Genomic DNA, 26,253 nt, shown 5'->3' with positions numbered 1-26,253 from the left:
AGTGTAGCAATAGTGCTGGCAAATCACGTAGCCCTTGTTCCAGTGCTGCATATAGCCATGTAAAGTTGTGCACTTTACGAAAAGTAAAAGACTCAGTTGTAGGTAAGTGAATGACACACTCTCTATCAGTTGTAGAACGCTGCAAAACAGCAATTTGTCCGGAAATGGGGGTGCTTGCACAACACCTTACGGCCTACACCGGATTAACGCCCAAATGTGTGGCATCTGCATCAGGTCAGCCTAATAAGAAAGATCAGGGGCACACAAAGAAGGGAAGAGCAAATAGTCGCAGACTCGTTTGCCTCGTAGAGTAAGTAATAAAAGCTGAAAAATCATAACGAGCAGACGCCAGAATAAATACGAGAAACTAGTTAAAGTCCGTGACCCTGTTTTGAGAAGGATTCATAGTTATTACTAAGCTTGCTACTTACCGCTTCCATGGATACGATAAATAAAAGGTGTCCCTGAAGGAATGGTCGATATTCAACGATATGACAGGAACTATAATTCGAAGCAAAAAAGTGAAGTAGATATGGGCTCTAAAATGAATACGTTAAGACTTGCATACGGTAGAAGACATGTGTTTCACACTAGCGAAAAGGAACAAGTTCAAAAATGGCTCTGAGCACTATGGGACTTAACATCTGAGGTCATCAGTCCCCTAGAACTTAGTACTACTTAAGCCTAACTAACCTAAGGACATCACACACATCCATGCCCGAGGCAGGATTCGAACCTGCGATCGTAGTAGTCGTGCGGTTCCGGACTGAAGAGTCTAGAGCCGCTCGGTCACCGCGGCCGGCAAAAGGAACAAGTGCTCATAAACATTTTTTCTTGTTTCGGTCCACACTATCGCCTCTCAAAATATGGAGAGCAAACAGCCACCGAGCGAAGTGGCGCAGTGGTTAGCACACTGGACTCGCATTCGGGAGGACGACGGTTCAATCCCGTCTCCAGCCATCCTGATTTAGGTTTTCCGTGATTTCCCTAAATCGTTTCAGGCAAATGCCGGGATGGTTCCTTTGAAAGGGCACGGCCGATCTCCTTCCCAATCCTTCCCTAACCCGAGCTTGCGCTCCGTCTCTAATGACCTCGTTGTCGATGGGACGTTAAACACTACCCACCACCAGCAAACAGCCTTCAGGAGAAGAGATCTGTTTGGCAGTACCGAAGATCAAGAAGTGCTCGTATCTCTTAACGTATGGATTTTAGAGACCATGTTTACTGTACTTTTTTGCTTCGAATTATCGTTTCTGTCATGTCCCTAAATGTTGACCATTGTTTCTGGGTGACACTGGATAAATGACAACGCACACATCGGCACGTAGCTGCGTGGGGTTCGGGGTAGCCGCGAGGCCTAAGGGAACTTACCACCACTGGACATGGGCACGTAGGCGATCAAAAGCTCTCTCAGCCATTCCCTTTAGAGTAATTTACAAAGTGAAGATGTTAATGTGAATGCGTCCATCGATGACGACACGGCCCGTCGTCAAAGTACAGTGACTAACAGGCAGGTGTCGACCCGAGAAGACATCAGAAAACACAAGAAATTAACATTTTTGTTCATGTGCTACATTATCGTTTTACATAACATAGTTCGCCGAGTCCCAGCTAGGGATGGCGGTTATTGCTGACGTCACCGGTTTTCAGCAACACCAGTTCTTTTCGTCTCAAGTTTAATCGCTCAAAGTAACCGCTTTCTGAAATAACCGAATTTCGTTTTTTTTTTAAATTGGTGTTACGAACCTAGACTTCGAATAAAGATTTAAAACTTCTGACGAAGATGGAGAAAGTGACGTCGATCGATATAGGGTTGAGGCAGCGGCAGAAATCGGTCTCATTGTCTTCAGCAAAGATTATGAAGGTGAAGGAGGCGGGCGCGGCGACGGCGTGGGCGAAAACTCACAAGTTGATGACTCCCCTGTGTTATCACTTTTGTGTGGTATACGTTTTTCGCCCTTAAGCAACCACAAAATTAAGGTTTAGCTCGTCAATAAAATTACAGGTATAGCAGTCAAATACACCTTCTCTATCAAGGCACATTGTGGATGCTTTCTCCTTATATGACGTCGCAAGTCTGTTGGGCCTCCTCCTGTTTTCTTCACTGCTATCGCACCACGTAAAACACTTCCAGACTAGGGGTGGAACCATTCTGCAATGCAACTGACGTCCGAGGACGACAGCGAGAAACTAGCGCATAGACCTGGTGGGGCCACACTGTACATACACGCGTACAGTGTAATAGGCTACGCACACGGCAACAAATACCTTATTGATTCTGCAATGTTGTACCGATTCCTGTCATTTGTTTGTTACAAGTTTCTAACTGTAGGCGTTGTTTTGATAGCAGTGCTGATTTCTTTTTCCAATTTCTGTAATAATCCACTATTTCAAAACACTGGGAATTTTGCAAACAAACATAACTCGTTTCTAAAAAAAAGTTTTATTTAAAAACAAAAAAAGTAGCACTGATGCTATGGAAAATTGCTGAGCCAGTTTTCATCTCTTTATTATTTAAAAAATGGAAAAAGAAACATGCTATAATCGAGACCAAAAAATTCTAAAATACACCTGTTATTCAGAATTAAAATACCGGAATCGGTTTTAACCGGTCAGTTTTTGCCATCCCCAGTCGCAGCAGCCGGGAACTGAATCAGCGGCTGCGCCAGTTTCGCCCACAGCGCGCCACTGACCCGGCTGCAGACGCGGACAATGCCCACGATGGCCGCTAGGCGCGCGCACGTCGCCGCGGCGTCGGCCAGACGGCTTTTTGCATCTGCATCTGCCCGGCCCGTCTCAAACTGGAGCCCCGTCTGGAGATGGACAGCCACTGCGGACCCAGGTAAGTACCGGCGCTTCCCGCCTCCTACCTTATTTGTGGCCGCGGCGCGCGCAGTGCAGAGTCTGCTTCACGAAATTAAAAGGTCCGGGCTCGGCGAGAGTTACCTGAGGCACATCCGATGTCTCTACCGGTAGCAATACTTTTTATAGAATTCCCGGTATATACAAAATCGTGGGTCTCATCCTATTAACTGATACCCGTCAAAAGTGAGAAAAAGTTATTGCGTTCAATTTTTGGTGTGAACGTACAGCGTACTTCAATATACCTATCTTAGGATTGGCTGGAGATTAAACATTCGTCGTAAAAAAATGGCAACTGAAAATTCTCTTTCATTCAGCTAATAACTTACAGCCGCGTCAGGTATACAAAGTCCCAGGAGTAATGGTCACTATTCAAGGATTTGACAGGAGCGATAATTCGAAGCAAAACAGGCTAGTAAACTTGGGCTCTAAAACCCATTCCTTACGACCTTTGAGCACTTTTTCAGTAGAAAATGTGTGTTTCACAGTACGGAAGATGAGCAAGTGCTCGAAGCTTTACTACAATTTTTTGCTTCGAATGATTGTTCTGTCACATCCCTGAATATTTACAGTTTGCCTTAGGGCACTCTATAGAACCCATAAAAACGATATTCTTCTGCCTTGGATTCGGTAGTAAATTAATCATTCATAAATATGGAGTACATAAATGGCGCTTTGTCTATATTACGCATATATCTTTCGTTTTTGCGTCCACGTAGTTAATCACTCAGAACAGAAACAAGTCTGTCCTTATTTCTTCAATTTTTCCCGTTCGGAAGTATTTCATGGTCTCTGATAGTAGTCGACCACACAAATAACATTCAGAAGAGCTGCCTAATCGGTCAAACAGCGAAAACAGCAGAACTCTACCAGACGTTGTTAATGCGAATCTACGCTGATTATCTTACGTTCCTCCTCCCACCCCCATTCCCACCTCTGAGCACTCTGCGACTTAACTTCTGAGGACATCAGTCGCCTAGAACTTAGAACTAATTAAACCTGACTAACCTAAGGACATCAGACACATCCATGCCCGAGGCAGAATTCGAACCTGCGACCGTAGCGGTCGCTCCGTTCCAGACTGTAGCGCCTAGAACCGCACGGCCACTCCGGCCGGCCCCACCTTTACTCACCCTCCTTTCATTCCCTACAGTCGATGATACCACAACACTTTCTTCAATATTTTCTTGAAAGCGGTATGATGTAGGCATTTTCCTTTCATTATATTAAAATAGAAAAAAATAGTTTCTTAGCAGCTAAATAAAGTTTCCCGTTTTTCTGCTCACTGTGAGTGACGGGAAGGAGGGCACTAAATCGTGATTGTATCCTGGTAACACATTTTAATATTACAACTTCATGAAGTGATCGAAGAAGCAGCAAAGAGTTACCATCTCTTTCCCTCGGTTTATGAATGAATGATGTCTTGGTCAAGGCTTTCATGGTAAATTCTTCCGGAGCGAAAATAAGTTTATGACTGCATTTCAAATATTCAACGACAGAGGAAAAGAGCTATATTGACCGGCGATACCATCGACAACAGCAGTGGCAGAGATAAAGATTCACTGATAACTGAAAAAATCGCATTGTTGACCGGACGACAAAGAGAGACACTTTTTTTAACATGTTATCTCGTGATGTTTTAAACTTACTACCAAATGAATCGTATAATTTTGCAACCGATATTCTCGAAGGTAAGGGAGCTGAAGTCAGAGGACGCCTGGCAAGCCTCGCCTTTGCTGGTAGGACAGCTACATCTACAACTACTCTTAGGAAGTCTGTGGTGTATGGCAGAGGGCGCAGTATCATTTTGTTCACTTTCTGTCCCCTTCGTCGATGGTAAAACGTGACGGTAAAGGCTTGTGATGGCTAATTATCCCAGAAAACGTGTCGCATTTCAATGATCTGTCACCCTGATGCTGCTCCTCATTTTTACCTGTCTATTTCGTACGGTCGCCTTCTCGTAGTTTCTGATGCTTTGGATCTGCTACGCAGCGCCACTAACTCTCGCCGTGAGACTTCGTTTCCGTTTGCGGAGGATCGAGGGCTGTAAGAGAGCTCTATAGTCTTCAAGCTACGAAATGACGTAACTGCCTTTTAAAGAACTCTTCTCTGTTGCGTTGGTCATTGTAGAGCCGAAGAACGTGGTACATCTGCCTAATATCCTGTAGGGCCCCCGCAAGCGCGCAGAAGTGCCGCAACATGACGTGGCATGGACTCGACTAGTGTCTGATGCAGTGCTGGAGGACACTGACACTATGAATCTTGCAGGGCCGTCCATAAATTTTTGAGAGTACAAAGGGGTGGAGATCTCTTCTGAAAAGCACATTGCAAGACATCCCAGATATGCTGGGGAGTTTGGTGGCCAACGGAAGTGTTTAAACTCAGAAGAGTGTTCCTGGAGCCACTCTGTAGCAATTCTGGACGTGTGGGGTGTCGCATTGTCCTGCTGGAATTGACCAAGTCTGTCAGAATGCACCATGGACATAAATGGATGCAGGTGATCAGACAGGATGCTTACTTACTTGTCACGTGTCAAAATCGTACCTAGACGTATCAGGGGTCCCTTATCACTCCAACTGCACACGCCCCACACTATTACAGAGCCTCCGCCAGCTTGGACAGTACCCTGCTGACATGTAGGGTCCATGGATTCATGAGGTTGTCTCCATACCCGTACACGTCCATCCGCTCGTTACAATTTGGAACGGGACTCGTCCGACCAAGTAACATGTTTCCAGTCATCAACAGTCCAATATCGGTGTTGACGGGTCCAGACAAGGCGTAAAGCTTTGTGTCGTGGAGTCATCAAGGGTACAAGTCGGCCTTCTGTTCCACAAGCCCATACCGATGATGTTTCGCTGAATGGTTTGTACGCTGACACTTGTTGATGGCGCAGCATTGAAAGCTGAAGCAGTTTGCGGAAGGGTTGGACTTCTGTCACGTTGAACTTTTCTCTTCAGTCTTCGTTGGTCCCATTCTTGCAGGATCTTTTCCTGGCCGCAGCGATGTCGGAAATTTGATGTTTTACCGGTTTCCTGATATTCACGATACACTCTTGAAATGGTCATACGGGAAAATCTCCACTTCATCGCTACCTCGGAGATGCTGTGTCTTATCGCTCGTGCGCCGACTATTAACATCACGCTGAGACTCACTTAAATCTTGATAACCTGCCATTGTAGCAGCAGTAACCGATGTAACAACTGCGCCAGAAAATTGTTGTCTTATATAGGCGTTGCCTACCGCAGCGCCGTATTCTGCCTGTTTACATATTTCTGTATTTGTATATGCGTGCCCATACGAGTATCTTCGGGGTTTCAGTGTATAGCTGTCCTCTACATTGGGTGAACATATCTCAAATTAACTGGATCAACATTTTAGAAGAGAATCTCATAATATTACAGAAGATAGTGACATATCTCTTCAGCTTCGTTCATCTGTTTCTGGGTGTTGATATTTTAGGCAGCACCTCTTTCTCAAATGGTTCAAATGGCTCTGAGCACTATGGGACTCAACTGCTGTGGTCATAAGTCCCCTAGAACTTAGAACTACTTAAGCCTAACTAACCTAAGGACATCACAAACATCCATGACCGAGGCAGGATTGGAACCTGCGACCGTAGCGGTCGCGCGGTTCCAGACTGTAGCGCCTTTAACCGCTCGACCTCTTTCTCCCTGCCTTTGACAAACACCTCGTAAGTTGGCTTCCATCTCCGCTCACTAAGTAAATGCCGAACCACGGAAATAATGTATGTTGTAATACTCCCCGATTGGTGTCGAGAGCCGCGCAACTAAAGATGGTAATTTTGAAAATGTAAATTGCATTACACTTTCCGATAATCGCTCTAAGCGGTATATTTAGTTAAAATTCTCAGACCTCTTCGAATGACTTAAGTTTCAGGTTGTACGGTAAGAGAAAAGAGATATTGAAAATTAGTAAGAACGTCACGTCAACGGCGCATCGGTGCCACGTCGAAATGTTGCGTCTCTCCCAGAACAGGCTTAGAAATGAAACCGGCAGTACAGTGATTATTAATATAAATATGTGGGCTGATGCAGTTAAGTATTAAAACACATTCTGAATAAGAATTAGCTTCTGCGGCAAACTCGTCATCATTCGTTGGCCCTCGTGGTTGTCTGTTACGCTCTGAGGCACCCAGCGAGCACGAACTTTACGAAATTTCACGGTGTCATGAACAATATTGTACACCGCACCGTAGGAAATGTTGAACTGCTGCGATAGGGTTCGCAGCTGCACACGCCGGTCGTTCAAAATTGCTGCTTCAGTGGCTCCGCCATTCTGCGGCATTGCAGCTGTTACCGGTTCACACGGCCCTCTCGCAAGAATGCACACCACTGGAGACACTGCTGCAGTACGTACAGTCCTCCACTTACACACCACGCATGTACCTGTGAATCTCGCTCCATTTATCCCCTTTGGCTCACAAATATCGAACTACACTTCACTCCTCGTCACAAGTTAACAACAGTAACATGCGCACCATGTTTGTTTCATATTTCCCGCCCTCTCGCTAGAGGTGCACATGAAAACAAAACACCCTCTGTAGCGCAAACTTCTACACTATTGGCCATTACAATTGCTACACCAAGAAGAAATGCAGATGATAAACGGGTATTCATTAGACAAATATATTATACTAGAACTGACATGTGATCACATTTTCACGTAGTTTCGGTGCATAGATCCTGAGAAATCAGAACCCGGAACAACCACCCCTGGCCGCAATAACGGCCTTGATACGCCTGGGCATTGAGTCAAACAGAGCTTGGATGGCGTGTACAGGTACAGCTGCCCATGCAGCTTCAACACGATACCACAGTTCATCAAGATTAGTGACTGGCCTATTGTGAAGAGCCAGTTGCTCGGCCACCATTGACCAGACGTTATCAATTGGTGAGAGATGTGGAGCATGTACTCGCCAGAGCAGCAGTCGAACATTTTCTGTATCCAGAAAGGCCCGTACAGGACCTGCAACATGCGGTCGTGCATTCTCCTCCTGAAATGTAGGGTTTCGCAGGAATCGAATCAAGGGTAGAGCCGCGGGTTGTAACACATCTGAAATGTAACGTGCACTGTTCAAAGTGCCGTCAATGCGAACAAGAGGTGACCGAGACGTGTAACCAATGGCACCCCATACCATCACGCCGGGTGATACGCCAGTATGGCGATGACTAATACACGATTCCATTGTACGTTCACCGCGATGTCGCCAAACACGGATGCGACCATCATGATGCTGTAAACAGAACCTGGATTCATCCGAAAAAATAACGTTTTGCCATTCGTGCACCCAGGTTCGTCGTTGAGTACACCATCTGTGATGCAGCGTCAAGGGTAACCGCAGCCACCGTCTACGAGCTGATAGTCCATGCTGCTGCAAACGTCGTCGAACTGTTCGTGCAGATGGTTGTTGTCTTGCAAATGTCCCCAACTGTTGACTCAGGGATCGAGACGTGGCTGCACGATCCGTTAGAGCCATGCGGATAAGATGCCTGTCATCTCGACTGCTAGTGATACGAGGCCGTTGGGATCCAGCACGGCGTGCCGTATTACCCTCCTGAACCCACCGATTCCATATTCTGCTAGCAGCCATTGAATGGTCGACCAACACACAGCAATGTCGTGATACGATAAACCGCAATCGCGATAGGCTACAATCCGACCTTTATCAGAGTCGGAAACGCGATGGTACGCATTTCTCCTCCGTACACGAGGCATCACAACAACGTTTCACCACGCAAAGCCGGTCAACTGCTGTTTGTGTATGAGAAATCGGTTGGAAACTTTCCTCGTGTCAGCACGTTGTAGGTGTCGCTACCGGCGCCAACGTTGTGTGAATGCTCTGATAAGCTAATCATTTACATATCACAGCATCTTCTTCCTGTCGGTTAAATTTCGCGTCCGTAGCACGTCATCTTCGTGGTGTAACAATTTAAATGGCCAGTAGTGTAACTATATCGTCGTCGCCCGCCCGGCTAGTCGCGCGGTCTAACGCACTGCTTCCCGAGGGGGAAGGCGTGCCGGTCCCCGGCACGAACCGCCCGGCGGATTAGTGTCGAGGTCCGGTGTGCCGGCCAGCCTGTGGATGGTTTTTAAGGCGGTTTTTCATCTACCAAAGCGAATGCGAGCTGGTTCCCTTTATTCCTCCTCAGTTACACTGTGTCGGCGATTTCTGCGCGAACACCGTTTCCACACACGCGTACGTCATAATTTTTCTACCGCGCAAACATTTGGGGCTACACTCGTCTGGTATTAGACGATCCAGGGGGGGGGGTGGGGGGGGGTGGGAGGGGCGATTCACTGGGGGTCGAACCTCACAATAACCCTGGGTGCGGTGTCGGGCGGCATTGTGGTGGTTGGACTCCTATGATCTTTTGGGGGGTTGTGAACCACTGCGGGCTACCGCGGGACGAAGCCTCCCCATCGTTTCTGGGTCCCCGGTTTAATACAACATATCGCCGTGACATTTCAACATTCCAGCGGCAGTACCACGGGAGGAAAAATTATTGTCCATTACTTTCCGATCCTCCCTCGTATCAAAGCATGAAAACACTAAAAAAACGACAAAATATACGGTTCATAGCAACGACTGTGTAACTAAGCACAATGTTGGCCATAGCCTCGTTACTTCAGTAATAAGAAAGTTGGTCAGAGCGTGGCTGTTAGGGTTTAAAACCAGCCGAAGACAAACGTCTGTGCGTACTTGTCCGCGCTAGTGACGACTGGTCCTCTTAGAAGGGTGCAGGTCGCTTTGGACCGCTGCACACGGTGCAGTACTGGTAACATGTGGTCACCTAACCCTCCATCGGTCATATAAATCATGGCAGTGAAGAAGTGAATGTGTACCACTGGGTTGTATGTAATCAACGCGGTAAGATGGATCGACGTGCAGACGTGGCCGATTAACGAATTCTGCCGTGGCAGAAAGGATATGCCGTGTTTGGACGTGCCCACCAACACACCGTGAATCAAGTTCTCCGGCCTTTTGTTGTATCAAAGCGGACTGTCCATGTGTCTACAAAGAATGGTGTACCAGTCACAGCCATGTAACAAAGCATAAGAACACTGGTCGTAAACTGAGCGAAACCGCAGACGAGTGTCACGACTTGTTAACAATGGGATTCAAGGCAGTTGGAGTGAAGGCACATCTGTCTCAACCAGTTTCCCAGAGTCCGTTGCGAAGGTAATTGCATACAATAGACATTTGGAGTCGGATACCTCGCCAGTCGCCATTGCTCACAGCGGCACACAAAATTGCATGTCTTCAGTGCACCAGACAAGATACAAACTTGACAGTAACTGACTGTAGACTTGTAATATAGTCCGAAGATTCTCCAATATGCCTTTTTTGAAACGATACAAGGCGTCGAGTGCCCCGTCAACACAATGAGGCATTTCATCACCAGTGTGTGCAGGCTTCAGATCCGGCCGGAAGGGGTTTTGTCTTAATTTGGCGGTGTTTCAGTATTCTTGGTGATCAAGTGTTTTCCTTTCTTCTATAAAGTTATGATGAGTATACTGTGGACAGTCACGTCTTCCAGGATGACAACAGCCGTGTTGACTAGGCTGCACGCATAACTTCCATTTTTTTTGACGAATACATCACTGTGTGACTTAAGTCAGGTCTGGTGTACCTGCATAAACACAGTGACTCTCTCTCCCGCTGAACTGAGGCCAGTATGAAGGCTGGACGCGATGGTACAGCTCTCCCCAGTGTGACTAATTTTTGTCCGGTTACTAACGAGATAAGGTTACATGTTGTTGTTGTGGTCATCAGTCCAGAGACTGGTTTGATGCAGCCCTCCATGCTACTCTATCATGTGCAATTTTCTTCATCTCCCAGTACCTACTGCAACCCACATCCTTCTGAATCTGTTCAATGTATTCATCTCTTGGTCTCCCTCTACGATTTTTACCCTCCACGCTGCCCTCCAGTACTAAATTGACGATCCCTTGATGCCTCAAAATATGTCCTACCAAGCGATCCCTTCTTCTAATCAAGTTGTGCCACAAATTTCTCTTCTCCCTCATTAGCTACGTGACCTACCCATCTAATCTTAAGCATTCTTTTGTAGCACCACATTTCGAAAGCTTCTATTCTCTTCTTGTCTAAACTATTTATCGTCCACGTTTCACTTCCATACAAGGCTACAATCCACACAAATACTTTCAGAAACGACTTCCTGACACTTATATCTATACTCGATGTTAACAAATTTCTCTTTTTCAGAAACGCTTCCCTTGCCATTGCCACTCTACATATTATATCCTCTCTACTTCGACATTCATCAGTTATTTGGCTCCCCAAATAGCAAAACTCCTTTACTACTTTAAGTGTCTCATTTCCTAATCTAATTCCCTTAGAATCACCAGATTTAATTCGACTACATTCCATTATCCTCGTTTTGCTTTTGATAATGTTCATCTTATATCCTCCTTTCAAGACACTGTCCATTCCGTTCAGCTGCTCTTCCAGGTCCTTCGCTGTCTCTGACAGAATTACAATGTCATCGGCGAACCTCAAAGTTTTTATTTCTTCTCCATGTATTTTAATTCCTACTCTGAATTTTTCTTTTGTTTCCTTTACTGCTTGCTCAATATACAGATTGAATAACATCGGAGATAGGCTACAACCCTGTCTCACTCCCTTCCCAACCACTGCTTCTCTTTCATGCTCCACGACTCTTAGAACTGCCATCCGTTTTCTGTACAAATTGTAAATAGCCTTTCGCTCCCTGTATTTTAGCCCTACCACCTTCAGAATTTGAAAGAGAGCATTCCAGTCAACATTGTCAAAAGCTTTCTCTACGTCTACAAATGCTAGAAACGTAGGTTTGCCTTTCGTTAATATATTTTTTAAGATAAGTCGTAGGGTCAGTATTGCCTCCCGTGTTCCAACATTTCTACGGAATCGAAACTGATCTTCCCCGACGTCGGCTTCTACCAGTTTTTCCATTCGTCTGTAAAAAGGTTACATATGCGGAAAAATATAAACTAAAAGACCGCAAGATAGTTCAGTGTTGTCTCATTACTGTTATTACCTAAGATAAACATGTTAACAGACACTCTAAGCCTAAATATTACAAAAACATTACGTAACAAGATAACAATACAAAATAATACTATTCTGTGAAGTATTAAACATTTTTGGAACAATTTCAATCCGAGTTAAAGAAAGGCAACACATTACACTGTGGATGCCCCACATTTTTCAGGTTTCAACAACGCTGATAACTGCATGTCGCTGCAACCTTTCTTTTAGCAGTCATTTCTGGTATGTGCAAAGCTCTTTTATATAGTAGGCCTGCGGTGGTGGGGCGGTGGTTGAGGGGTGGAGCGGTAGAGGAGGGAGATGTAGCTGTTAAAAGTACGGTATCCTACCGATTAACGAAGCCTGCCACCCGCTTTACGTACGATTGACAGTGTATACCATTTCATATTGCAACTAATTGTTACACCACGCTGATTGTATGAGCTGAGTGACTCCAATTGTGACTCATCGATATTGACCTGCTCTATACTACTTTTCTACGTTTCGTGCAATGCATAACTTTATGTTAATGACATTTAAAGGTATCTGCTGACTGTTGTTCTACGTTGAAATCTTAACAGTATCTGACGAAATGCTGGGCAGCTTTTCTCATGTGAACATCGTTAGAGAAAACTTCATCTCAAAACGGTATGATGTTGCTATTACTGTCGTCAAATAAATAATCAATGTACAACGTGAACATCAAGGTGCCCAATACACTTCCCTGACTCACAGCTGAAGCTGCTTATACATCTGCTGATGACTCTCTATCCATCGTTACGTGCTGCATTCTCTCGATCAAGAAATTTTCAATCCTGTCACGACTAGCGTTTGATATAGCCATTTGACAGTATTAGTGTTGGCCCGTATAATGACAACATAGCAAAAAACTACAGAAATTCGAGCTTCTAAAAATGAGCACCAATGCTCAGTCTCATGGCACTATCCAAAGTAGAAACTGCTTCGCGAAATCAGATGTAATGGATGTACAATGGAACCGGACGGACAGAGAGAGAGAGAGAGAGAGAGAGAGAGAGAGAGAGAGAAGGCGAGAGAAAAAAACGAAGATGAGCGGCACATTGTGAAAATAACACTGCAGGACTGAGTCATTTGTCAGCACCTTCTGAAGAAGAATCGTTGGACAGGAACTAGCACAGTGCTGACTACACCGGTGTCATTTTTTGCCTTCCGCCTCCCTTTGTGTTACGTCCGTGGACAAACAGGCGCAGGAAGACATGACGCACGAGGTCGCAAGAGTGTAAGACCGAAACGCCGTGGCTGCTCAAGCATAATCACATGCAACAAGTCGCCTCCGAAGAAATATTGCTGTGAGCGTTTATGTCGTGTCGTCGCATCTGAAGCTTGCACAAAAACTGGTTGTAGCAAATGCAGGGATGGTTCCTTCCACAAAGTCTCGATCGATTTGTTCCCTGCTTCTTATAAAACTTAGCTACTCCTCCGTCTCTATTCGATGATTATGTCATCATCGTGTACCTTGTCACGAAGTCATCATCATCAATCACTTGCCCCCTCAATGTCAACAGTACGTAAAAATCACGTCTTTGTTTGCTCAAAACTGTTGGACGTCCTGTTGTCGCACGTTTATCTGCGGAGACTATACGTCATGCATAATTCTGGAACGGAAACTGTGGCACATAAATCGGGGAAGCACGGTTATCGTTCTTGTATTGTCGGGAAACACGATTCGCTCTTGCACCAGGAGCTCCGCAACAAATGTTTTCATACCTGCGAGGGCTTGCTTAAGCTTTTACAAAAGGTCTCTAGATGTGGCTATTCAAATGTCTCGTCACTATCGTTTTTGAGATCTGTCATTTATTTTTCTTAAAACAATTACGGCTCAGAAACTGGTCCAGTAGTTTGTTGCAATGAGTATTTGAAGAAGCGGTGTTGTGAAATAATTCACATTTCATTTAAAAGTTCGTTGAATTATATTTTACAAGTGTGTAAAGCATACCTCAACAACAGTACTTCGAATCGCTTCGTGCAATTGTTCGTAGTTAATCATTTTCAGAGAAGACTGTTCACAGTTGCAGAATTTCGCTGTGGTCTTGCTTCCGTTAACGGTGAATTTCTGGAGGTCGATCCAATCAGTTGTCCACAAAGATGGATGTCGTCAGCAGCATTGTGACAGGACTTCTCGTGACACAGACGCATCCTTAGGAATCTCGAAGACGGCAGTAGGATCTACCTTCGATTTTGCACTAATATTTTGTTTTGAGAAAGATCTGTTTCCTACGGATTCAGTACAATTTTATCGAAGTTCGAAAGCAGCTCGTACGCTTCTTTCGAAGTATTTACGAAAATACCCAAAAAAAGTTATTCGACGTGGTCGACGGAAACTTTCGGGATGACAATTTGGCTTTATGAAGGGCAGGAGCACGGTACAGGCAGTGAAATACTTAATCGATCAGATAGCTGACACACTGAAACACGAAACAGAAAAGTGCCATGCAGTCTTCTAGTGAGAACAAACGAGGCATGATTTCAACTAAATATGATCCGATCGATCAATAATCTCGAAATTTCAAAGAAAATTATATAGACAAATGACGTTCTCCGAGGAGACTTTATGAGTGCAACGCTGCTCTACACCTACACAGCGGATATGACAAACGTAACAGAGGAAGACTTAAAAAGCAGTGATTTTGTACGCAGACGACCTGGTGACAGGCTCAGCAGTAAGAGAGCACGTACGGAAGGCACTACAGAGATTAGAAACTCGGGCAAAGGAAAATCACCTAAAAGTAAACCAAGAGACGACAGTTCGGCGGACCTTCAGGAAAGAACGAAAACCATCATCAAAGTATAACCCTAAACAATGAACCATTGCATATAGTAGGGAAATACAAAAACCTAGGAATTACATTGCAGACATCGTCATCTTTCGGTACACATAAGCAGGAAAGAGCAGCAGCAGCCATCAAAGCCTCAGTCTACTCGTATATCCCAAACGTAACCACTCTGTAGACAAGCACAGCACCAGCCATAACGTGTAGATTAGAGATCATATGGCAAAAATTTAAGATCACTGAATTCGTATGGCTTTGGTCCGCTTTGTTTACATTTGTGACTTCATCTGACCTAAGTCAATGACCTTGACATGATATTACTGACCTTTCAATGACGTCATCAACCCACGACAACTTTTCGATGATGTCTCAAGCCAATCTCCTTCTTTTCTATGACATCATCAAGAGTGAAAGGGAAATTTAAAAAATCCAGAAAGTTTAAGAAAATATTAAAAAAGGCAGTGGGTGGTAAATTTAAACACACACACACATACACAAACGAATATATGTCAAATATTGTACTATTATGCCAGTAAATTGCATCTCATATTGCGAAATGCTCTCTCTGTTTTCATACTTAATGTTTATGTAAAATACTGTACTCTCTTTCCAATAAGTTTCACCTCAAATCAGATTTTCCAAACAAAGTTACGTACACACTTGGATAGCTGTTCACACTTACATATACAACGAGTATTCAGAGTTTAAATGGTATAATGTTTTTCACAAATTTAATTCTTTTTACCTTTTTTCACACTGCAAAAATACTATAGTATCCTTACAATCAGTTTGTTATTCTGAAGCAGAATCGATTTTCATGCTATCATATGAATTTAATACACATGTTAACTGATCTTTAGCATTTTTGAGAACATCGTCTGTAGTACACAGTAGGTTGTTACAATTTGAGTGAATATTAAAGGTGTCTCCACCAGCTAACCAAATTTCAACAGCTGTATCTGTCTAATAATATCGAAACGACATTGAACGGAATTTAATGGGCAAAAGATACGCAATATCCCCCCATGAACCACGGACCTTGGCGTTGGTGGGGGGGCTTGCGTGCCTCATCGATACAGATAGCCGTACCGTAGGTACAACCACAACGGAGGGGTATCTGTTGAGAGGCCAGACAGACGTGTGGTTCCTGAAGAGGGGCAGCAGCCTTTTCAGTAGTTGCAGAGGCAACAGTCTGGATGAGTTACTGGTCTGGCCCTGCAACACTAACCAAAATAGCCTTGCTATTGTGGTACTGCGAACGGCTGAAAGCAAGGGGAAACTACAGCCGTAATTTTTCCTGAGGGCATGCAGCTTTGCTGTATGATTAAATGATGCTGGCGTCCTCTTGGGTAAAATATTCCGGAGGTAAAATAGTCCCCCATTCGGATTTCCGGGGGGGGGGGGGGGGACTACTCAGGAGGACGTTGTTATCAGGAGAAAGAAAACTGGCATTCTACGGATCGGAGCGTGGAATGTCAGATCCCTTAATCGGGCAGGTAGGTTAGATAATTTAAAAAGGGAAATGGATAGGTTAAAGTTAGATATAGTGGGAATTAGAGAAGTTCGGTGGCAGGAGGAACAAGACTTCTGGTCAGGTGAATACAGAGTTATAAATACAAAATCAAATAGGGGTAATGCAGGAGTAGGTTTAATAATGAATAAAAAAATAGGAGTACGGGTAAGCTACTACAAACAGCATAGTGAACGCATTATTGTGGCAAAGATAGACACAAAGCCCACGCCTACTACAGTAGTACAAGTTTATATGCCAACTAGCTCTGCAGATGACGAAGAAATTGATGAAATGTATGAGGAGATAAAAGAAATTATTCAAATAGTGAGGGGAGACGAAAATTTAATAGTCAAGGGTGACTGGAATTCAAGCGTAGGAAAAGGGAGAGAAGGAAACATAGTAGGTGAACATGGATTGGGGCTAAGAAATGAAAGAGGAAGCCGTCTGGTAGAATTTTGCGCAGAGCATAACTTAATCATAGCTAACACTTGGTTTAAGAATCATGGAAGAAGATTGTATACATGGAAGAACCCTGGAGATAGTAAGAGGTATCAGATAGATTATATAATGGTAAGACAGAGATTTAGGAACCAGGTTTTAAATTGTAAGACATTTCCAGGGGCAGATGTGGACCCCGACCACAATCTATTGGTTATGAACTGTAGATTAAAACTGAAGAAACTGCAAAAAGGTGGGAATTTAAGGAGATGGGACCTGGATAAACTGAAAAAACCAGAGGTTGTACAGAGTTTGAGGGGGAGCATAAGGGAACAACTGACAGGAATGGAGGAAAGAAATACAGTAGAAGAAGAATGGGTAACTTTGAGGGATAAAACAGTGAAGGCAGCTGAGGATCAAATAGGTAAAAAAACGAGGGCTAGTAGAAACCCTTGGGTAACAGAAGAAATACTGAATTTAATTGATGAAAGGAGAAAATATAAAAATGCAGTAAATGAAGCAGGCAAAAAGGAATACAAACGTCTCAAAAATGAGATCGACAGGAAGTGAAAAATGGCTAAGCAGGGATGGCTAGAGGACAAATGTAAGGATGTAGAGGCTTATCTCACTAGGGGTAAGATAGATACTGCGTATAGGAAAATTAAAGAGACCTTTGGAGAAAAGAGAATCACGTGTATGAATATCAAGAGCTCAGATGCAAACCCAGTTTTAACCAAAGAAGGGAAAGCAGAAAGGTGGAAGGAGTATATAGAGGGTCTATACAAGGGCGATGTACTTGAGGACACTATTCTGGAAATGGAAGAGGATGTAGATGAAGATGAAATGGGAGATATGATACTGCGTGAAGAGTTTGACAGAACACTGAAAGACCTGAGTCGAAACAAGGCCCCCGGAGTAGACAACATTCCATTGGAACTACTGACACCCTTGGGAGAGCCAGTCCTGACAAAACTCTACCATCTGGTGAGCAAGATGTATGAGACAGGCGAAATACCCTCAGACTTCAAGAAGAATATAATAATTCCAATCCCAAAGAAAGCAGGTGTTGACAGATGTGAAAATTACCGAACTATCAGTTTAATAAGTCATAGCTGCAAAATACTAACGCGAATTCTTTACAGACGAATGGAAAAACTGATAGAAGCCGACCTCGGGGATGATCAGTTTGGATTCCGTAGAAATGTTGGAACACCCTACGACTTATCTTACGAGACAGATTAAGGAAAGGCAAACCTACGTTTCTAGCATTTGTAGACTTAGAGAAAGCTTTTGACAATGTTGATTGGAATACTCTCTTTCAAATTCTGAAGGTGGCAGGGATAAAATATAGGGAGCGAAAGGCTATTTACAATTTGTACAGAAAGCAGATGGCAGTTATGAGAGTCGAGGGGTATGAAAGGGAAGCAGTGGTTGGGAAGGGAGTGAGACAGGGTTGTAGCCTATCCCCGGTGTTATTCAATCTGTATATTGAGCAAGCAATAAAGGAAACAAAAGAAAAGTTCGGAGTAGGAATTAAAATGCATGAAGAAGAAATAAAAACTTTGATGTTCGCCGATGACATTGTAATTCTGTCAGAGACAGTAAAGGATCTGGAAGAGCAGGTGAACGGAATGGACAGTGTCTTGAAACGAGGATATAAGATGAACATCAACAAAAGCAAAACGAGGACAATGGAATGTAGCTGAATTAAATCGGGTGATGTAGAGGGAATTAGATTTGGAAATGGGACGCTTAAAGTAGTAAATCAGTTTTGGGGAGCAAAATAACTGAAGAGGGTCGAAGTAGAGAGGATATAAATTGTGGACTGGCAATGGCAAGGAAAGCGTTTCTGAAGAAGGGAAATCTGTTAACATCGAGTATTGATTTAAGTGTCCGGAAGTCGTTTCTAAAAGTATTTGTATGGAGTGTAGCCATGTATGGAAGTGAAACATGTACGACAAAATAGTTTAGACAAGAAGAGAGTAGAAGCTTTCGAAATGTGGTGCTACAGAAGAATGCTGAAGATTAGATGGGTAGATCACATAACTGATGAGGAGGTATTGAATAGAATTGGGGAGAAGAGGAGCTTGTGGCACAACTTGACTAGGAGAAGGGATCGGTTGGTAGGACATGTTCTGAGACATCGAGGGATCACCAATTTAGTATTGGAGGGCAGCGTGGAGGGTAAAAATCGTAGAGGGAGACCAAGAGATGAATACACTAAGCAGATTCAGAAGAATGTAGGCTGCAGTAGGTACTGGGAGATGAAGAACCTTGCACAGGATAGAGTCGCATGGAGAGCTGCATCAAACCAGTCTCAGGACTGAAGACCACAACAACAACATTGAACGGAATTTAATGGGCAAAAGAGATGCAATATGAGTGATCCAGGATGAAATTTTCACTCTGCAGCGGAGTGTGCGCTGGTTTTGAAACTTCCTGTCAGATTAACATTGTGTGCCGGAGTGAGACTCGAACTCTGGACCTTTGCCTTTCGCGGGCAAGTGCTCTACCATCTTTCTTAAATTTTAAATCTCATTTCGTTCGTTTTTGTTCGTTGTATCTGCTAGGGGCGGACGTCGCAAGACACTCGTTTCAGTTCGTTGTTGATCCGTTAACTCATTTTTTTTTATTACAGAGGACAGCGAACCCCCTGACGGAACACGCTGAATTATCGTGCCGGCATCATCTGAGCTACCCAAGCACGACTCACGACCAGTCCTCACAATTTTACTTCCGCCAGTACCACGCCTTCTACCTTCCGAACTTCACTGAAGTTCTTCTAGGAAACTTGCTGGACTAGCACTACTGGAAGAAAGGATATTGCGGAGACATGGCTTAGACACAGCCTGGGGGATGTTTCCGGAATGGCTAAGCTATGTCTCCGCAATATCCTTTCTTCCAGTAGTGCTAGTCCTGCAAGTTTCGCAGGAGAACTTCTGTGAAGTCGGGAAGGTAGGAGGCAAGGTACTGGCAGAAGTAAAATTGTGAGGACGGGTCGTGAGTCGTGCTTTGGTAGCTCAGATGGTGCCGGCACGGTAGCTCAGTGTGTTCGGTCAGAGAGCTGGTTGGCCTCTGTTATAAAAAACTGAGTGAAAGGATCAACAAACGAACTTTAACGGATGCCATGTGACGTCCACAACAACCTAAGCTAACGATCAACAAAAAAAGGGTAGAGCACTTGCCCGCGAAAGGCAAAGAACACGAGTGCGAGTCTCGGTCCGGCACACAGTTTTAATCTGCCAGGAAGCTTCAATACGAGTGATGTATCCTTAATGTAACAATCAACCAATGTGTTATATTCAAACAGACTCACTTCAATGTAGTAAATACGTTCATACGTCTCGCACACTTCGAAAGCGACAAAGAGTTCAGAATCTGTAAGGCGCTCCCACTGGAGCGTCTGTGCTATTTTCATGTTCACTTTTGAGAAACCTTTTAGGTCGGAACCAAATCCACTCACTTTCGTGTGAGAAAACTAAGTACTATAGCAAATCAAAAACAGAGTCACAACAGTCTTAATTGAGAGAGCGAACATTAATTTCTCTTATAGTTCCATTGCGTGATACCTTATCAACAGCATCTGATTTTATGTACACTCTTTTCTACTATGCACAAACGTTAATTAGTACCACTATTTTCGAAATCAGCTATGTCCCTCTTGTTCAATCTTCTACAATATATCATGCACAAGGTGCCACTGTTGAGAAAGTTATGTTCATGTTTGGTGACATCGGAGAGTGTTGGTGGTAGATACAGCTGTCAGTCCTTCAGACAGAGCAGCACTGCCTCTCCAGATTTGGAACTGACTCTTCTTGCACGCAAGACTGGGTACCGCTCACCTGCTTCCAACGCTGACAATTTTTGTTGTCTATTGCCTACCCACCACCATCCAGATGCTTCACGTTCTGTAACATGGAGGCAGAAGAATCCGTCAATTCTTGAACTACAGCAAGTAATTAAAAGCAAAATTCTTATTTACTCTTATTAGTGCATGTCTGACTTAATTTTTTTCTATTTCGATTATGCATGTACAGAGGTCAGCAGCAGCGGCTCCAGCAACAGAAGCACGAATGACCAGCAGTCACCTCTTATTTATACATATTCTACTGCTGAGTCAGCTATTGTCGACAGGTTCCGACAAGAAGTAGTTCTTTATCAGTGAGTCAATAATGTCGCAGTCTCCAAGCATTTTATGATACCATCGACTGGACAAAAATGATGTGCACTTTTCTTAGAACAAGTTGAGGCTTGCAAGAATACGTAGCTGTAGAGATGAAACTTGCTGATGCCTAACTGGTTTACACCACTTCTGCATGATCATTGTTACAGAACGGTTATATATTTTATGTTACACTTTTAATAACAACATTCGGTTTATTTTCAACAGGCAACGTAAACTTTCGAGCAATAATTGATTCTTCTTGAAGTTTCTCATCAGTAACTAGTATTTCATTATCATGTGAATTTTTGCCAACCGCTTTCGAAGCTAGCAAGAAAACTAATTGCTCTACCAAGTCATTCAGATCGATATCTGCTAGTGATTTGTTGCTGACCATCTTCCAGTCTGAACTGCATCTTCCTCATTCTTTCCTTCAACATCACCACCACTTCCACCACCATCACCACCACCACCACCACTACCACCACCACCACCATCATCATCATCATCATCTTCTCCATCTTCTTCTTCTTCTTCTTCTTCATATTTCTCAATTGTAACGAACTATCTCAAACCACAACAAAAACTGTAACAGTTAACACACGTTACACCAAAACTATAACAACTGTAATAGTTAAGACATGTTACAGAAAAACTGTAACAATTACAGTAATTCCCACATGAGACAAAAAGTTGCTGGGGAATCCTCTCCCCATCAAACATTTGCTGACTCAGCTGGTGAACAATATTATGAAGAATATTTCCACTCCTGACTCATCTCTGATTTATACGCAATACATTCCCTCTATCTCTCTGTAATGCTTGAACTATGAGGCAACAACATCATAGTATTTACTATAGAGGGAAAACAGTTTTCAATAAGTCTTTAAATGACGGTGCTCAACTTGGTTTTGCTTGTTGCAACTTGTCAAAACAGTTCTCAAGCTGTTCAGTGACACTTGCGCATGCACACTGATGCAGTCTCCAAGCATGTCATATTCCACCGAGTATGAAATGCATGGGTTAATTGTTACAGTTTATTAGCAGCAATGACCTGCTTTTTTCCTTGTAGAGGTAACATGGAAAATTACAAAAAGAAGGCAGACAGAGGCACAACGCCAAAAGAAATATGTATCCAAAAAGCAGAAGTAATAACTGGTTCTTCACTTGAAAAGGCCTCTAGTAAATGTTGAATAGATTTCGTGAGGCTATATGGATTCTGTTGAAAAATGAAAACCGATTGTGCTGGTAGTAGTAATATTTATTGTTATACTTAATTCTACAGCGAAGAAAACATTTTATATGACGTCCTTGAGTGAATATTTTATAGGGAATTAATTACCAATCATCTACCACAAACACAGTGAATCAATATTTTAAATACAGTATTTATATAGTCTCTTGCCATCACTTAATGGAGATATTATACTATTCTCGGTTTCAGATAACAGTCCCGTTGTGCCTACAGTTGGATACAGAAAATTTCGTGAGGTTTTATCAGAGGAGAAGGTGGAATTCAAGATACATGCACTTCAGCTTCTATAAGACCCGTTTCTAAACGGCTACAGAAATTGGACAACTATTGCAAAAGAAGAAGACAGACCTAGACCAAGACGTTAAAAAGTATATTAAGGTGGAGAAGGAGAAAAGAGGATGATGATGATGAGGAAGATGATGATGATGATTAGGATAATGAAAAAGGAGAAGAAGAAAAGAAGGCGAAGAAGACGGTTCTGATTAAGTTCACGACTGGACGACGCGGTCTATCAATGGAAGAGTAACTTGCAGATTCCGAATACTTTGCGGATTTTGAAGCTTATGTTGAGTATGAATGTATTACACTGAACTGTTTCTGTATCAGTATAACTACCTGGTTGATTGTTAGATTAAGGATATCTTATTCATATTGTATGTAGTCGGGTCATAAAATGCAGTCCAGTACAGTTTCCATTTTATTAAGGCATATTGTCTGATATAGGCGTCTCAAATATTTACTCAAATTGTAACAATTTACTGTTTGCAATGGATGATGTTCTGGAAGCGTTGAGGAGGAAGATTAAAGTCTTATGTTTGCACTGGGTGTGAAGCATAAAATTTGGAAGTTCAGTGTGAACATTTTTTATAGTAAAATTATTTTTTTATATTATATTTGTTTGTTTGCCTTTCATTGCCTCTCTAATATATAATAATGATGAGGAAGATGCGGAAAAATTGTGCATATACTTAAATAAGTTAGATGAAATTTAATGACGAGGCAGAGATGGAAAGATAGACAGAGAGTACTCACTGAAATCAAAGGGGTCAAAGATATCTCACCATACGAATGGGTATTATTGTTTAGTATGCTACTTCATCAAAGTGCCATGTAATTTCCACTGTGTAACAGCAGAAGACGATAATCTTTTGTACTGTGCTGCTAGTAAGGTTTCTGATGAAATTTCCATATGTTCCAAGACGTGCAATGAACTGCTTTTTTGCGATATCGCCATTATTTACTTTGATAATTCTCGGTGTACTATAGACTCTGCACCATACGAAAGAGCACGATATATTTACATTAATGGGTCTGAAGATGTATGGAGAAACTCTCTACCCAACAAATGGATCGAGAAATATCTTATGAACTATCGAATAACTACTTATTTGCAGACTATAATCATAACAATCAAACACTGTGTTTGACGATCTAGTACATTGTGTTTATGCTCTAATCTAGCAGTTTCTGTATTGCTGATAATCTGTATCTGCTCCACCATTTAAAATCTGAGCTCTCCTACACATCGATGACATTGATAGCTTTCCATCGTCCACGAGCAATTTTTTGTTAATTGAAATTAATACAGCTGCAAAAAATTTAAAAAATCTGATAGAGCAGTCGTTATGCATTGATATTTATCCCCACACGTTACAAATCAAACCACGAATGTTTAGTAACTTCTTACTTCACAATTATTAGCTCAGCAACCCAATGCCAGCGATTCTCTCTCATATGCACAGAGTCCAATTTGCCTATTCGATCGAAATTTCTTGCAGAACGAATGTGGCATGTCTTTGATATTCAGATGATTCCTTATTCGATCGAAAAATTGTGAACTGCATCCCAGAGCAGATACAGTAGGCAGAACGTCTTAAGACAATCGCCGGAGACGTGTTTGCAGTCAACCCGGTCAGGCTGAACGCCTTAGACGTACTGTCAGCGAGTGTAGCAAGGTAGAGGTTCCCTGCTGTTTTGGGGTGTCATTGTTGCGGGAGCAGGTTATCTATGCAGTGTGTGTTGTCACGCTGCATGTTATTTCAGATATCTGCTGATAGCTGTCCTTTTTAATGCCTAGAATTAGACCGTGATAAGTCGTGACAATTTAGAAACATAGCCTTCTGGAGACTACTAAACAAATGACTCATGGTTAATTGACAAGATGACACAAAGACCTACACATCTTGCTGGAGTTCATTATTGAAATAAAATTCACGACTTTCAGTTTCACATACTAGAAAGCCATTTCTCAACATCGGTACAGCGAAGTCTATTCGCATGGAGACTTTTGAATACAATAAAGTCTGGTACAACAACCAAAACTCTTTTCTTATTCTTACACTTGCTCTTCGAAGTTTTACGTTCCAATAAAGATTTGCATAAATTAGTGAACGATCTGCTGGATGCTCGATGTTTCTACAAGCTTCTTCGTTTTATTTGGCTCTTGGCTAATATTACAAGCTAAGTGTCACATGATGTGAGAGTTTTGCGGATGCATGTGAATGCTCCAAAGGTTAAGACGCTTTTTGAAAATAAACTGAATACTCTTATTAAAAGTGTATCACAAAATGCGTAACTGCTCCATAACGGCGATAGTATGCAGGTTGTGGAGAGCAGTTAGGCAGCAGCAAGTCTCAGCTCGCCAACTACGCATTTCTGCAAGCCTCAGTTTATTCTGAGAAAAGAACACGTACTGTTATATAGAGAAGGTGATATGTAACATGCTTGGAGATTGCGAAGGTAGTGAGTCACTGACTAAGTATTCTTGTTTGTTGGGACTCGTCAACAATGCCTGACTCACCAAGAAAATATGTACACACATCAAAAAAAGTTTTGCATCGCTTCGGTTCCGAGAGTTCCGGAACCTGTACAGAAAATTAGAATAGAGATCGACATAAACATCATTTCCGCCCTTTTTATTGCTCATGAAAACCATACATTGCATGTTGTACCACCATACCGCTTTAAAAACCGGTACCTCTAATACCCAGTAGCACGTCCTCTTGCATTGATGCGTGCCTGTATTCATCGTGGCATACTATCCACAAGTTCATCAAGGCACTGTTGGTCTAGATTGTCCCACTCCTCAACGGCGATTCGGCGTGGATCCCTCAGAGTGGTTGGTGGGTCACGTCGTCCATAAACAGCCCTTTTAAACAGCTTGTGCGATAGGGTTCATGCCTGGAGAACATGCTGGCTACTCTAGTCGAGCGATGTCGTCACAGGATGTGCACGATGGAGGCACGAATTGTCGTCTATGAAGACGAATGCCTTGCCAATATGCTGCCAATATGGTTGCACTATCGGTCGGAGGATAGCATTCACGTATCGTACAGCCATTACGACGCCTTCCATGACCAACAGCGGCATACGTCGGCCCCACATATTGCCACCCCAAAACAGCAGGGAACCTCCACCTTGTTGCACTCGCTGGACAGTGTGTCTAAGGCGTTCAGCCTGACCGTGTTGCCTCCAATCAGGCCTCCGACGATTGTCTGGTTGAAGGCATATGCGACACTCATCGGTGAAGAGAACGTGATGCCAATCCTGAGAGGTCCATTCGGCACGTTGTTGGGCCCATCTGTATCACGTTGCACGGTGTCGTGGTTGCAAAGATGGAGCTCGCCATGCACGTCGGGAGTGATGCTGCGCATCATGCAGTCTATTGGGCACAGTTTGAGTCGTAACACGATGTCCTGTGGCTGCACGAAAAGCATTATTCAACATGGTGGCCTTGGTGTCAGAGTTCCTCCGAACCATAATCCGTAAAAAAATGGTTCAAATGGCTCTGAGCACTATGGGACTCAACTGCTGAGGTCATTAGTCCCCTAGAACTGAGAACTAGTTAAACCTAACTAACCTAAGGACATCACAAACATCCATGCCCGAGGCAGGATTCGAACCTGCGACCGTAGCGGTCTTGCGGTTCCAGACTGCAGCGCCTTTAACCGCACGGCCACTTCGGCCGGCCATAATCCGTAGGTAGCGGTCATACACTGCAGTAGTAGCCCTTGGGCGGCCTGAGCGAGGCATGTCATCGACAGTTCCTGTCTCTCTGTATCTCCTCTATGTCCGAACAACATCGCTTTGGTTCACTCCGAGACGCCTGGACACTTTCTTTGTTGAGAGCCCTTCCTGTCACAGAGTGACAATGCGGACGCT

At 43.4% G+C, this 26,253-nt stretch overlaps 1 protein-coding gene across 1 annotated transcript in view; it reads left to right on the top strand.

Moving 5' to 3' along the window:
* Nucleotides 1-2,819: 2,819 nt before the first annotated feature.
* LOC124775766 (uncharacterized protein C1683.06c-like) overlaps nucleotides 2,820-26,253 on the top strand; it is a 227,114-nt gene continuing 203,680 nt past the window's right edge. The window contains exon 1 of the mRNA XM_047250598.1: nucleotides 2,820-2,842. Coding sequence (XP_047106554.1) covers nucleotides 2,820-2,842 — 23 coding nt within the window. The remainder of the gene's footprint in view (nucleotides 2,843-26,253) is intronic.

Source organism: Schistocerca piceifrons, chromosome 2 (genome assembly GCF_021461385.2).
Source record: "Schistocerca piceifrons isolate TAMUIC-IGC-003096 chromosome 2, iqSchPice1.1, whole genome shotgun sequence".
Classification (NCBI taxonomy): domain Eukaryota; kingdom Metazoa; phylum Arthropoda; class Insecta; order Orthoptera; family Acrididae; genus Schistocerca; species Schistocerca piceifrons.
The sequence above is the reverse complement of the archived record's forward strand: the minus strand, read 5'-3'. Positions and strand labels throughout refer to the sequence as shown.